Source organism: Aethalodelphis obliquidens, unplaced genomic scaffold (genome assembly GCF_003676395.1).
Source record: "Aethalodelphis obliquidens isolate GAN/ISIS:26980383/991018 unplaced genomic scaffold, ASM367639v1 scaffold38, whole genome shotgun sequence".
Classification (NCBI taxonomy): domain Eukaryota; kingdom Metazoa; phylum Chordata; class Mammalia; order Artiodactyla; family Delphinidae; genus Aethalodelphis; species Aethalodelphis obliquidens.
Window position 1 is genome coordinate 8,226,807 of NW_020837982.1, and position 15,522 is coordinate 8,242,328.

At 43.1% G+C, this 15,522-nt stretch overlaps 2 protein-coding genes across 11 annotated transcripts in view; both read right to left on the reverse strand.

The window, feature by feature from the left end:
• Positions 1-5,886, reverse strand: part of ANKFY1 (ankyrin repeat and FYVE domain containing 1) — a 78,545-nt gene extending 72,659 nt beyond the window's left edge. For 6 of the 7 annotated variants that reach the window (XR_003438004.1, XM_027130739.1, XM_027130738.1 and 3 more), the window contains exon 1: positions 5,862-5,886. Coding sequence is in view for 5 of the 7 variants with exons in the window: in XM_027130739.1 (XP_026986540.1) it covers positions 5,862-5,871 (10 nt within the window). In the remaining 2 variants the exon portion in view is untranslated. Of the gene's footprint in view, positions 1-4,146; positions 5,790-5,861 lie in introns of those variants that run through there. The other variant, XM_027130737.1, reaches the window with a different exon arrangement.
• Positions 5,887-10,655: 4,769 nt separating this feature from the next.
• The window catches only part of UBE2G1 (ubiquitin conjugating enzyme E2 G1), a 104,431-nt gene continuing 99,564 nt past the window's right edge, over positions 10,656-15,522 (reverse strand). For all 4 annotated transcript variants that reach the window (XR_003438008.1, XR_003438007.1, XM_027130745.1 and 1 more), the window contains one exon: positions 10,656-13,707. The gene's annotated coding sequence lies outside the window, so the exon portion shown is untranslated. The remainder of the gene's footprint in view (positions 13,708-15,522) is intronic.

Sequence of the window (15,522 nt, forward strand, 5' to 3'; positions counted from 1 at the left end):
ATGCAAATGCTTAAACAATCCCTTCATAATCTAGCCCTTAACATACTTTTCCAACCTCACATCCTGCTATTGATATTTCTTCCGGGAATACTGACCTCCTCCCACCCACATCTCCCCATGTCCAAAAGCGGCCTATTTTTCCAAAGTCCAGCCCAGATAAGCCCAGCTTAACTCCTGCAGCAAAGGCCTCCCCTGACACCCAAAACATACTCCCCACTTCCCTAAAACATCTCTTCCTACTCTGAATTTTCAAAGTAACTCCTAAGCATTTTTCACCTTCCACCCTACAATGCAGTTTCTTTTTCTTTTTTTCTAAATTAATTTATTTATTTTTGGCAGCATTGGGTCTTCGTCGTTGTGCGCGGTCTTTCTCTAGTTGCGGTGTGCAGGGGCTACTCTTCGTTGCGGTGCGCGGGCTTCTCATTGCGGTGGCTTCTCTTGTTGCGGAGCACAGGCTCTAGGCGCGTGGGCTTCAGTAGTTGTGGCACGTGGGCCCAGTAGTCGTGGTTCATGGGCTCTAGAGCGCAGGCTCAGTAGTTGTGGAGCACGGGCCTAGTTGCTCCACGGTATGTAGGATCTTCCCGGACCAGGGCTCAAACCCGTGTCCCCTGCAATGGCAGGCAGATTCTTAACCACTGTGCCACCAGGGAAGTCCCTACAACGCAGTTTCTAACACACATGCTTTCGTCTCCCCTCCTGGACTGCAGTGTTCTCTGTGAAGAGGCTCTAGGTCTGGCTCTTCTTTTTTTAACCACTGACTACCTCTCCCTCCACCCCCACTCCATGCTCATCCCATCCTCCACCCTACAGTGCATTAGTAGGTGGAGTTCAATAATACTGTAGGTCCCTGGCCTACTCAGATTTAACAAGAGAGCCTGAGGACATAGTTTCTCATTTTGTTGGGCATGTCTGTAAATCATGATAATGTCCCAACTACAGCAACTCACCTTGCCGGTGACTGAAGCCCACATATCTGAGCATGATTCAGTAGCTCTACTCTGGCACATCCACAGTCACTGCAGTGACTGGATAAACTTCGTTTCTTTGTTTTTAAAAAATATATATATCCTCAAGGAGAAAGCTAACAGCCTCTGCTGGTGACAGAAATGAAAGAAAGGGAAGATAGAGAAAAGAAAGGAATGGTATATAGAGAGAGACTGCTTGAGGGGTCACCAGACAATACATAATTATGAACAGACTGGGACATCTGATGAATGAATAAAACAATAAATGAAGAGATAAACTTTCAAACTGGAAGGAGCAAAATTTCTCCTTTCACTGTTTCTACCAGCCTATACCAAGCATTTTCTGGAACACTGCTGTCCAACAGCACCTTCTAGAATGATGCAAGTGTTCTATTCATCTGTGCTGTCTGCTAATATGGGAGCCGCTAACCACACGGTTACTGAACACCTGGAATGAGGCTAGCATGACTAAGGAACTGAATTTTAAATTTTATTTAATTTTAATTAAATTTTAGAAGCCATATGTAGCTAATGGCTACTGTAGTGGCCAGGGATTGTCCAGAATACAGAATGTCTTCACCTTGTTACTTGAATTGTTGTCAAAAGTATTTTCCTGACCAAATTCCAGTAAGCTTATAAAAGTCCATGATCATTTTTCTGTTTAACAAGTCACATTTTTTTCCAATTTTCACTTTTATTTTATTGAGGGGAGAGTGGTTTAAGAGGAGACTAAGAGAGGGGACTTCCGTGGTGGTCCAGTGGCTAATACTCCACGTTCCCAATGCAGGGAGCCCGGGTTCGATCCCTGGTCAGGGAAATAGATTCCACATGCCACAGCTAAAAAATCCCACATGGGGCTTCTCTGGTGCTGCAGTGGTGAAGAATCTGCCTGCCAACGCAGGGAACACAGGTTCGAGCCCTGGTCCAGGAAGATCCCACATGCCACGGAGCAACTAAGCCCGTGTGCCACAACTACCAAACCTGCACTCTAGAGCCAATGAGCCACAACTACTGAGCCCATGTGCCACAACTACTGAGCCTACACCCTAGAGCCCATGCTCTGCAACAAGAGAAGCCACCACAATGAGAAGCCCGTGCACCACAACAAAGAGTAGCCCCCACTCACCGCAACTAGGAAAGTCCACACAGCAACGAAGACCCAATGCAGCCAAAATAAAATAAAATAAAATAAAAATAACTTAAAAAAAAAATCCCGCATGCCGCAACTAAGACCTGGCGCAGCCAAATAAATAAATAATAAATATATTTTTTTTTAAAAAAAGATGAGACTAAGAGACAGACTGCATGGTAGGTACACTGCATGATACACTATTTCTTTTGAGATAGTGATTATCCCCCTTTCAAAGTTGAGGAAACTGAGACTGAGAGCAATTAATTGGCTTGCCTGTGATCACAGCTTAGTAAAACTAGGATTCAAACCCATGTCTGCCTGCAGAGACTGAGCTCTTAAGCATGCTTAAATTGCTAAGACTAAACTGGGCTGGATGAAAAGTAGGTTAGGCAGTTCCCAGCAAGCTGATGTTATTCAGAGCACATTAAAAGTTGGACCAGCCAGCTTACTTGACGAGAGACTAAGGATGTATCCAGGCAACTTTCTTTCTTAAAAGCTGGACCAGCCAGCGTACTTGACGAGAGACCAAGGATGTATCCAGGCAACTTTCTTTCTTAAAAGCTGGACCAGCCAGCGTACTTGACAAGAGACCAAGGATGTATCCAGGCAACTTTCTTTCTTTCTTTTTTTTTTTTTAATTTTTTAATTTTTTTATTTTGGCCACACCGCTTGCAGGATCTTAGTTCCCCGACCAGGGACTGAACCTGTGCCCTCAGCAGTGAAAGCGAGGAGTCCTAACCACTGGACCGCCAGGCAATTCCTGGCAACTTTTCTTGATGTCTGGTAAATGATGCTCAATAATTCATCCACTCCTTCAACCACGGGCACGATGCTAAGTTGGAAGATACAGCAGTGAACAAAACAGGAAAAGTCTCTGCCCTCATGGGGGTTATATTCCAGTAAGGGAATTAAAAAACAAACAAACAAAACCTAGGGACGGTCTCTAAAGAGGTGAGAACTGAACAGACACCTGAGTGAATAAAAGTTGATTAGCTGCGTGGAGAAACTGAGGAAGACTGTTCCAGGCCAAGGAAACTGCAAGACAAAGATATAGAGGTAGGAGTGTGTTGGGAATGTACAATACAAAGAACAGCAAGGAAGTTAGTGTGCAAGAGCTTTGTGAAGGAGAAGAAATAAAGTATCCCTGTTAACCAGCGGCCAGATCCTGTTGGCCTGTAAAGATCACTGGAAGGCTTCGGAAAAATATATTCCAAATGTATATAAGATATAAAATATATATAAAATCATGGAGAGCCACGGGGAATGGGGAGAACGTGTGGAAGGGTAGGTGTATTGCAAAGAGTGGGAGAGACATGATCTGATTTATGCTTTAAAAGGAACACTGGAGCCTGTAAAAACAGGCTCTGGGGAAGCAAAATCAAGGAGAAAAAGTAAAAGCAGAAAGACCAAGGTGGAGGGACTTGTTCGAGTGATGAAGGAGGCTGAGATGAAGGACAGCTACAGAGATGTAGAGTGGAAATGGCAACTAATTTTAGGAAAGACTTTAGCTAAATATATACGGTCAAACCAATACCCATGGATGCAAGGAAAGAAAGAAGCTTGGTTTCTAAACGAGTCGCATTAAGAAGTTACTGTATAACTCAGCCCCTGCAGGTTCTATTTACTATTCCTAGGCACAATTTCCCACATTCTCACACTCACACCACCTAACGAAGACCATTATCAGGGAAATTCCCACAGAGCGTGCTTACAGATCATCCAATTGTTACATGACACAGATTTTTGCTATTTGTTTATATTTAAATGAGTATTTCTGAACAAGCATAGCCAGCTCCGATAAATTCTTTTTAAAGTACATGTCGCGTAACACCCCCGCAAAACACTGTTTAGATAACCTTGCCTTCCTGTGCATAACAAGCAGTTTCAGTTTAATGAGGTAACTGGACTAGGATGCTCCACTCAATTCTTCCCAAAGTCTGTGACATTGTTTCCAAAAAGCTTAAGTCAGAACACAGGCTAGGAAACTGGAACACACACAAAAAGAGTAAAATAAAAACTGTCGAGTCAGAACCTCCTGACTATGCTTACCTATCTGTACTCCCTTGCCAATTTAACCCTGAAAGGATGTTTTAAGGTGTGCTCTCCACCAGCTGCATCTCTCTCAAGGTTATCCTAACACAAATCTCAAGGCACTTGCAGGATAACAATCAGCATATTCAGCCAGTAGGAGCTCTTCAGGCTGGAACCGAACTGCAAGGCAGAGCAGGTGCTCAGTAAAACTGCTTAATGAAAAACCAACTGCCTTCTACAGTTTCAATCTTGGTAATGTACTCCCCAAACATTCCTTAACTTCCCTAACTGGTGTAAAAGCGCTGGAGTACCTGTCACCTCACATGAAGCCTTCCTGAACCTTTCCACCCCAACTCACTGCTCTGGGCAACACGCTCCATTTTCACTGGCTACCCACTGTGTTAAAAAATCTTAATCAACATTCTGTGACTCATCCAAAGACTAGCTTCAGGGGATACCTCAGCTTTCTTCGGTTCCTTTTAATCCTCCTCTGCTTTCATACAATATTTATCTGATGTTTCCCCCTCAGGGGGTCTAACATGGTAGAAAGAGCAGACAAAAAGTGGGTGCCTGCCCCGGGTATCTCTAGAACTCGGCCTCAATTCCTTTATCTATAAAGTGCAAGTAACACCCATGCCGGACCTCCTTCACAAGGTTGTTGCCAAGTCTAATCCAAATGAGAAAAGCCTGCAAACTGTCAGGTGCTGCCCAAAAGTAAGATCCAAGTAAAGATACGTTCAGACAAAGCTTAGCTCAAAACCAATCGGACAGGTGGAGGACCAGCACAGTGCAGTCACTCAATAAACATTAAGTCAAATAAGGAGCATTTTCCTCCAGTAATGGGGTGAACAGGAGAAGCACACTAGCCAGGTCCGACAGCTTCACTCTAGGGTCCCTGGCAGGTAACTCCCATCTCTGGGTCTCCTTTCCCGCCACCTGTACAACAAGGCTTTGACAATGAAGGCTTCTAATATTGCTACGTTAAGGGCGGCTCAATCCGAGAGGCCAAATTGCCTTCACCTGCAGGGGCACAAAGAAAGCGCCAGAAAAGCGGGTAAAGACAGGACTGAGAGGCAAAGGAGTCGAGGTCTGGTTTAGCACATCTCTTAGGGGCAGCGTGACCTTGGCCAACTCCCCTACCAAGCAAACCCCCTCCTCCCGTCCACATCTCTCAATCTGGGGAAAGAATCCCAGCCGCTCCGAATCCCGAGGCTGCTGGGGAGCCCAGAGCCTATGGCCCCCTCCTGTTTGGCTCGTTGGCCCGTGACAGCCCTGGCTCACCCCCACCCCTCACCCTGGGAAGAGTCCTAAGCTCTTTCGCAGGGGAGGGATGTACTCCTTCCGGATGCGGGACCTGCCAGGACAGCAGTTTCGATTTCCTAAGGAGAAGGGTTACGTCCCCCGCCGTCCCAGCACCGCCGGTAATCAAAGGAGCCTCCACGGCGGCCTTCGGGATCCCTGAGGCTGCACTCAGTGCTAGTACGGGACCTCACGACCGGCCCGGCACCCTGCCAAGGTCCCGCGGGGTCGGGGACGCCGGGAGGGACGTTGCCATAGGAATAGCGCTCAGTACCCCGACCCGAGGCGCGCGGCAGAGGCGAGAGAGGAAGGCTCGCGAGACCCGCTGTGCCCCAAGCGAACACACCCGGCCGTTCCCTCACAGGGCTGCTTCGCCCAGCCAGCAGCGCCCCCACAGCTCCGCGCCTTCCCGCGCTGCTCCACAGAAACCTTACCTTCCGCCATGTCGGGCCCAGCCCTGCCTCAGCCTCGCGAGAAGTGCGCCGCTCCACTTGGGCGGTGCGTAACGGAGGTGCCCAAGTCTCGCGAGAGTCATGGGGGCCAGGGAGAGGGAGGGATCGAGACTAGGTAAGAGCAGTGAATGAAAGTGGAGGTAGCTGGACGCGGGAGGAACCGAGAGCCTAGCTCTCTTCACCTATACTTTCGAGGCTCTGGACTTATCAAGCACTGACTGGGCTCTATCATATTACACGCCCTAGGCAGGGGACTGAAAGGGATGGACGCAGCGAGCATTGACTACTCTTTGGGAAAATGTGGCCACGAGAGGGTCGAGAAGGGGGTTTTCGTGGTTTTTAGGTTTGTTTGTAAAGATGTGAGAGGCTGAGAGAAAAGAGCCAAAGGAGAGGGAAAGGCTAATGAAGGTTCACTAGCCTGGGGAGGCGGGATGCCCTGCAGGCGAATTCAGAAGGAAATTTAGGGGAAGGGATTAACTGTAGACTACAGGCAAGTCACTTGTTTTCTACTAAAACATTAGGAAACAAGAACGTGCATGCAGATGGATGTGGAGGTAAGAGATATCAGAGAGATTGCTTGGTGACATCGTTTTTATGGTTGAAGTTCATAGGCAAGGGGACCAAAAGAGTGAAGAAAATTTGGGAGAGGAATCTGAATTTGGAAGGCCTGGTTGCACGTGTCTTCTGAGTGTGTGGATGGGTCACTTTTTTCTAGCAGAACTCAGCCACCTGGCTGCAGAAGCAGAGAATATGGATTGTAGCATTTGCGCAGGGCTTGGGATTCATTGCCAAAAAGAAACTGAGAGTGCTGTGAGAATATAACTCTGGTGCAGACTGGGTAGAGGCTGATGTACGAGTCATAAAACTGCAGGTCTCTATAATATTGAAGACCAATGCAGTGTGAACAAGGTTGTGAGAGCCCTGTGTTAGGGTGGCAAACTGAAGTTCATAAGTTAAACAGTACTAGGAGACAATAAACTCCAGGACAGAGTCATGGAATATGGTAGCTGAAGTGGAGGTGAGAAGCTAGAAAAATCAGATATTGGAATTCAGAGGTAGAGAAGGTAGGAGACCATAAACCAGGTGCTAAAATCTTTAGTCAATGTGGGGATGACTAATAGCAAAAAGGAAGGCTAACGAGTAATATAACTGAATAGTGTGAAACCTGTCAAAACAGATTTTTACTCAAAGGACAATCAAAAGAATGTGGATTGCACCCATTCCTAGAAGCATCCACAGTTAAGGACTGAGGGGGAAGTGGTGGCCCTGGAGAAGAGCCAAGAATAAGAGATGACAGGTTGAAGGAAGGATCTGAGAACAGGATGAGGGTGTCAGAACAGAAAAGGGGGAGGATTTGAAAGTGGAGAGATTTTAGGTGCTGCCAAGGTTAACCATTTAGTGGGTAGTGAGGTAGAGTGGAGAAGGAATTTGGAGTTTAGATCATGGTAAACATAATCATGGGGTTAAAATGTTGAGGAAGGAGGAGGAATTCTGAGGGAGGGACACCTGGGAGATGAAAGGGGAGAGGGTATTGAAATGTTTAAGAACGGTGGTGTGCTCAGGGAAATAGCGTTCCAGTTGTGGCAAGAGACTAAAGATGCGGAAGAGGCGTGGGCAGGGAGGTGCGTACAGCAGCTGCATCGAGCAAGCAGAGCTTAGAGGGCAGGAGAGCATTTGCCAGGCTTAATGGAGGTGTCATGGCTCAAAGCTTCCCTGTCAAGAATGGTTTATAGGTGTGCTAAATGGTGAGCCCTTGGGGCCACTAGGGTAGCCAGGCAAGACAGTCTCCTCTGGCCACAGGCAGCCTCATCTGTTTTATCTCAGAGTGCCCTACAAATATTTCCTGGGTCATAACATAAATGTGATCAAGAAGTCCTGTCATAGCTGATGTCTGGTTTTGCATCATATGACTTATCTTTGCCTCTTCACCAGTACCAGCCTAGTGTCTGGCATACAGCAGGTGCTCAAAATGTTTTTCTTTTTAATACATTCTTTTTAAATTAATTATTATTCATTTTTAGTTGCATTGGGTCTATTGGGTCTTCATTGCTGTGCGCGCGCTTTCTCAGTTGCGGTGAGCAGGGGCTACTCTTCGTTGCGGTGCACGGGCTTCTCACTGTGGTGACTTCTCTTATTGCGGAGCACGGGTGGCACACGGGCTCGATAGTTGTGGCTCGCAGGCTCAGTAGTTGTGGTGCACAGACTTAGTTGCTCCATGACATGTGGGATCTTCCCAGACCAGGGCTCCAATCTGTGGCCCCTGCATTGGCAGGCGGGTTCTTAACCTCTGCGCCACCAGGTAAGCCCTCAAAATGTCTGATGAGCTGTTGCTGTGAGCTATACCGGGAGTCAGGGGAACTGGGTTCAGATTTGCCTCTGCAACTGATTTGTTGTGTCGATCATGGTCAAGTCCCTGTACGATCTATGCTACCATCTCAGATTCTCCATCAGTTTCAAGAAGGAGTTGGACTAGAATCCATGGTTCTTAATAACTTGGGGGATCATGACCTTGGAGAATCTGATGAAAACCAGGGACCCGCTCCCTTAGAGCAGCACACAGGTAGCAGTAAACAAATGTGCCCTTTTAGTTTGCTTGGCCTAGATGCCCACAGTCAAACAAGAACTCATCTTAAGGGATTTAATCAACTCAAGAGCTTCACTACCTCCTCATCACGAACTACCTTCAAGAAGCCCTCTAGCAGAGGTGAAAGCACTCTTCTTAGCGCTGTCTGTAATATAACCCTATCTCTGGGCCCTTGTCTTCTGAATAGACTCTTACTGGCTTGAAACCCCTGAGCTATAGGACTACTTAATACACCCTGTAAAATAAAGCATCTACAGTACTCAGTGAATTACAATACCCAACAGGGTTGGATGGAGCTACAATATTAGATATGACCTGAGAAATCTGAGCACTGAAACATGATTCATTTTAGACCTAATTCATGTTTTGTCTGATTTAGAGGAACTTTGTATGAAGTTGTCCCGGACATGGAGCATGAAGTACAGGAAGGGAAAGATGCTGCCTGCCTTAAGAGCGTAGGGGAACAGACTCTTTCTGGGGAGGTAGTAGACTCTTATCTGGGGAGGTAGATAGAAGGGGATAGGGAGGGAATCACTAGACTGGTAGTCCAATGAATTGGGTTCAAGTACAAGCCTCAACACACCTCAGTCTCTACGTGACCTGGGAAAAAATATCCCGGAGGTAAGAAATAATGGCACACGGTATGTAAGGGAAGTCATGAAACTGAATCCCAGCCATGAAACCTACTTGCTGTACAGTCTTGAGAAATTAATCTGAACCTGATTCTGCATGAGGACCCTTGTAAGAATTTGACTAGATCCTTTACGAAACACATCTAGCACAAGCCTGCCACAAAGTGGAGGCTCAATAAATAGGAACTTGATTACTGGTGCTCATGAGGGTTAAAGGAGAGGTCACAGTGCTAACACACACAGTACTATTATACTGCACTTGTTCTTAATGGAGACTGCTGGCAACGGAAAACCAAGTACCTTATCTATGACTTTCTGTGCAGCTATGTCTAAGATGTGTCTGGCTGCCTTTTTTGAAAGCCTTTCCCTTCTCCTTCACTGCAGCCCAGTGGGGTGTGCAGACTCCAAGAGACAAAGAAGACTAGTCCTACCTAGACAGCCAGGTTACACCATCTGAAACTGAGCAATCAAAAATACCTGAATCCCGTTGGGGTTTGCAGTCCTCCAGAAAACGAACAATTTTAATTTGGTGAGGTGTTACCAACTCTTACAAGAAGGAGGGGGAAAACCAACTGATCCTTCCTCAAAGCCTATGGCCTTGCACACAGTAGACAAAGTCAAAAGCTGTTCATTTGCATTGGACAGCATGGGAATAAAACTTTTTTGCTATATACCTCAAGTAGATGATTATGCTTACAACTGATATTTAAAGTTTAGGGACATCATCTAGACCTTTCTATAATAGTTTTATTTCAAATATATTTTTCAGAAAAATTAAACCCTGAAAACTGAGCCCCCATTTTCCCCAAACTGCTCTCAAGGAGGATTTTCTTCTTGTGATTAAGAAATTAGGCTGCATGTTCTTTTCTCGGAGTTTGTAAGGAAGAGGCCTTAAAACCACTGGCAACTTCTATCAAGACAGACAAGCTTTCAACACCTAACAATGTAAATCCATATAAACTATATATAAAGATGCAGGGTGAAAAGCTGAATATTTACATCCTGAATCCTGTTGTGGTTTGCAGTCCTCCAGAAAAAGGGAAAAAATTGTTAAGGGGGAAAAAAGTACTCAGTTCTTGCTGCATTTGCCACTAACTTACTGAGTGGTACTGGGCAGGTATTGGGGCCAAGTTTGCCCATCTGTTTAGAGGAGGGAAGGTGGGGATTGAGATGGTGCCTGTGTTCTCTTCCAGTTGACGTTTGAGACCGGGTTCTTCACCTTTTGGCTTATCTTCATGGTAGAACCAGTCTAGGCCAAAGACAAAATCCCAAATAATGCTCTAACATGTGCTCATTTTATTTTATATAAGGTTCTAAATCAGCATGCACGAAATTCTGATTAAGAATGGTGGTTGGCCGCGTACTGGAAATTTTAAGACCGTTATATCAGGTTGGAAGTAAAGTGAACTTCCTACCCTCTGGTTCCTTCTTTAAGTAAGGTTTTAAAATTTTTTTATCTAGATTCCCCTGTGGACCCTTTGCTATCATGTGCTGTTTATATAGAAAGAATCCCATAACTTGCTTTGGAGACCTGCATCCTGAAACCAAAATAGCTCATGATACAGCCTCTAAGTCATCATTTATTGATTTATAGAGCACCCATCACATGATCGAGGTGCTTTACAATACAGTAAACATCACAACAGAACTCACATAGTTAAATACAATCAACAAATTACAGAACTAAAAAAAAAACAAACAAAAAACTGGAATGAAGCAACATTATGTCAAATTTCAAAGATGCTGAGAAGTGGCAGTACACAAAAGGTAATTCCACCAACTGGGGACCAGACAGGCAAAGATACACAGGCACCACAACCCCAAACGGGGAGATCTGTAGAGGGTGAATGAGCATATAAAATAAAATTTCACAACCAAGAATGAAGGCCATTAAAGACACTATGACACCCAAGTAATCACAGAACTAGTGGAATAACCTCACAAAAATATTACCTTGTAATGACAAGAAAACCAACCTCATTTGGATTTTAAACTCACAAGAGGCCAGAAAGCCACTGAGCTCACCCATCCTATTATGAGCACAGACTGAAATCGATAAGCCTTTACAAGAACTTGGAATAAATTTAGGAAACAGGCAACGGTTCTACAATCCATAAGACTATGCAGGTGTTGTTGATGGTTGGCACGAGGTCAGGGAGAAAAATCCTTTTCCTAAAGCAGACAAGACTCACACTAATGATGAGGCACTGCTGGGACAAAAGCCACCTGGATCAGTGTCACCTGAGTGTGGTTTAATATCAAATGTAGAGGCATTTAGATTCACAGTCAGATGAACACTGGGAAAGGCACAGATGACACCTCTGACAGAGGAAAAGAAGCCAAAACATCTCTCGAGGCCTGTGTTTCCATATGTAGCACACTCAGGGCACCAGGTGGAAAGGGGTGTCATGAGACGTGCACTCGTTCCTGGCTCTCCTTCTACCCCCATGATCTAGCCCTAAAGAACACATGGTTACACCAAAGTAACTGCATTAATGTGGCACTTAAAGTTCAAGAATAGTTGTCCCTGAGTTACTAGGTCATTTGCTCCTCTCTGAAGAGTCAAATCCCAGGTTTTAACTCAAGAGATTGCTAGCAGAATTACAGCAATAGGAGAACAAAATTCAGACTCCATCTTGCCACAAGCAAGCACCATGTGAACAATTTCTGATTTAAGAATAAAAAGGGATTGCATTCAAAGTCCCAGGTAGGCATGCAGTACTGCTGGCACTTTGGGGCAACAGTGTTTACAGAGTCTTTGAAAAAGTATAGTCACACGCCAAGTTCTTGAAGAAAATTGGGCTGCAATGAATCAAACAATTTCACATTCAGCCATTACACATTTATGGGCTTTTTTAATGCTTCAGAGTGAAGAAGAGACTGACATTTAGAAAAATCACTCTCTACTGTGACTACATCCTCAATTATTTTACTTCTGCTTTAAAAGACATGCAAGTTCATAAAGGACTGGCTCCTTGCAGGAATCCTTTCATTCTTCTGCCCAAGCATTTCTCCAAACCCCCCAGAGCAGAGATGCACCAATTCTCACTGATTCTCACAATTAATCACCATGTCCCATCAGGTACTGTCTCAAGTTCTATCCCTTATATGCCAAAGACTACCTCCAAGTCCCAGCCTCACACCAAACACAGAGGAACCTGGGCACACCTTTAACACTGCACATGCTCATTTTACATTTCCTGAAATTATTTTTGAAAACTTATGATATGAAATATACTCATGCTCAAACAGTAATAAAAATCCAAGTGCAGTATGTCAGTGGCAAAATCTGTATATGTCAAATAACAAAGCCTTTACATCCCTGTAATGCTTTGGGATTCACATAAGAATCTATACAGAACCCAATACATATACTGCCATGGCCATGTGATTTTCAAGTATTAAATTTGTTTGCATAAGGAAACAACCTGAGATTTTTCTAAACTGCACTTCTCTGGCACTCAGTATTATAACCTTCATTCAATACAATAAAAGCCAACAACTTGACAATTATTGGAAAAAAATTATATTTTGGAAGAACTCACTACATAAGGTGACAGAATTCCAAAATCAAATTACATGAAAATATACATCGCAATTTCTTTGTACAATAGGTGAGAAAAATCTGCAGTATAGAGGATAGAGGCAAAGAAATATGAAGAGCTAAGGAGAAGGGTGTGTGGGTAAACAGCATTTTTAATAGCAAACCCAGAAGTTAAGTAGAAAGCCTGCAGCTGTGCATGCTTTATTCATCCAACCTTCACATTAGGTAACTGAGGGCAAAAATAAAACCAAATCAGAATTTTGTATTGTTTGGGGTAAATTTCAATCATTTTAAATCTGAATTGAATTCAGAACCAACTCTTTTTAGGTCTTGGGGATAATGACTGAATTCAAGAGCTCTCAACAATGAAAAAAATGTTATTGCTATATCCAATCCAAGAGATGGGTGCAAGTATAATACAAAAGGGATGAAGCACCTAGTGATGACCATTCCTCTGAAGTCATCATTAAAAATCAAGTAGTTGCTTGTTGAGTGTTTCAGTATTTGAACTAAATGATCCTGGCAGACAGAAGAGACAAAAGCAAAGGGGAGTGTGTCAAAACAAAGAAGATACAAAGTTTAGTAAGTGAAAAGAGTTTAATGAAGCCTCAATGGTTTAAAGGAAATTAAATGGAAACTTTTAATCCTAATTGCTTTTTATCTGACATGCTTTAAGGAGTCTTTTAAAACTGATAAGAAACAATGAATAGGGAAAGAAAACCTGCTAAAATCTTTTAGAATTTACACGATTCTTATTCTACTACAAGAAAGCATTATTTGGTACAAGGTGTGTTTGTGGATGTACATGAACAGTATATATATTATCCGGATCATGTTGTGCTATGTACAGGTCTTTACAATTCTTCCTGAAGGTTAAAACAGTTCATTAGAATTCAAAATGCGTAATCATCTGTAAGTTGGCACTTGTTAGGCTCTTGTCAGCATTGATACTGGCATGTTTTATTGCAGCCCAGTTCCAGCCAGTGTTTGCCAACTTGTTACAACAGAAGTCCAGCAATAGGTGGGTAGAGTGCAGGAAAAACAGTGCCATGTTTCTCAATTGGAGACCTACAAGAAAGCAAACAGCATTATATAATGATTTTATAAATTACAAAAGAATTGATTGATTAGAAATTTTTATTTGTATTCCATTTCTTGGGAAACAAATTTTTCATTTCACTTTAAGCTCACTTTTGTGCTTTTCCAATATGATAGCCACATACAACCATTTCATTTTAAATTCAAATAATTGTTAATAAAATTTTAAATTTAGTTCCTCAGTCACACTACCCACATATCGAGTGCTCAGTATGTCTACTGACTACCATGTTGGACAATGCAAATATAGATTATTTCCATCAGTGAAGAAAGTTCTATTACTAAGCTTTAACTTAGATTTCTCTAGGTTCAGTCCAAACCTATATTATCCGTGAAGCCTCTGACAACTGACCTCTCCCAATTAGAGTTCCCTATTGTTTTGTATCTGCTAATCTCATGTGTTCAATTCGACTAGAAGAACCACAGCTAAATAAAAACAACTACCACCTTATCGAGTGCTTATCATGTGCCAAGCAGTATACAAAGTGCTATACAAACTTATCTCATGTAATGCTCATAATCACCATATGAAGGGGTTTCCCCCATTTTACAGAGAAAAGAGAGACAAGGTCACAGAGCTAATTAATAAGTGGCAGAGTTTCCTGTTAAAAAGGTTAGAAAAAAACACTAGTTTCAATTAAATTAAAAAAAGTCTAATTAAATGATTGGACTTTTCAGAGCTTTTATTATATGAATGTGTCCTTTGAGTATGTAGCGGGAGCAGGGGAGGAGAATACCTATTACTATTACATCGGATCAAGTACTCCAGAAACACTGAAGTCTGTATCACCTGCCAAGCCAATGCTGGTCACAAAGAAGTCTAATAGAAGATGACTGGGAATCCAAGGGATATAATTTTAAACTCCTAACAATGAAGCCAAATGTACTTAGAGCCATGGCAAATATTTAACTCACACCAGATGTGTGAAAAGTTCAGTGTGTCTTCTAAATCCCCGAATGAATTTATCAATATTACAATCACCCGAATTCAACCATACCAGAGGTCTGATGTGGGCAAGAAGAAAGCTGTGGGCTTATCTATGGCCGAACATGTGCCTATTTCCTGAATTTAGACTACCTCCCTAAGACAGCTCCTGAGAAGTAGAATGACTGCTAAATTTCTCTCCAAAGGGCTCATACCAATCAATGTAAATGGTCCCCAGCAAAGCACTGAATCCACCAAATATGAATATACCACCTTCACCAGCAATCAGGTTCTATTGTTTGCACACAGATACACATATGTGCACACGTTTTATTAGAAAATCTAAAGACATAGACTGATACTCAAGAGAAATCATTATGAATAGGACTGTAACTTTTAGGTTATGTTACTTAAGTGTTTTTCCAAAGACTACATATCACACCCAAATTTACCCCTGCCCAGTTAACCTCTCAGGGCTGAAAAAGAACTGGGTATAGAGCTCGGGCATTCAGTAATCATTCCCTTATGATATGAACAAGAAATTTCAGGGTCACAAAAGAACCATTTAAAACCTGTTTCCATGTGAGGTTTTAAAGAAAAATACTCCAGAGAGGACTGACTATAGAAAGTCATTAACTACCTAAAATCAGGTATTTGAGCCTTTTAGTAGTTAGGACCCAGCTTTAAATAGCTTTAGCTTCTTCTTCAGCAAGAAAAGAAAAATCTATTCCCCCCGCCCCGCCTTTAAATAAAATATATTCTAAACAGACAAAAGGCCTTGGTACAGAAAAAGCAAGTTTGTTGTTCTTTTCTCTAGAAAGAGAAATGTGAAACTGAATTACCTGCATAACACTCAAATA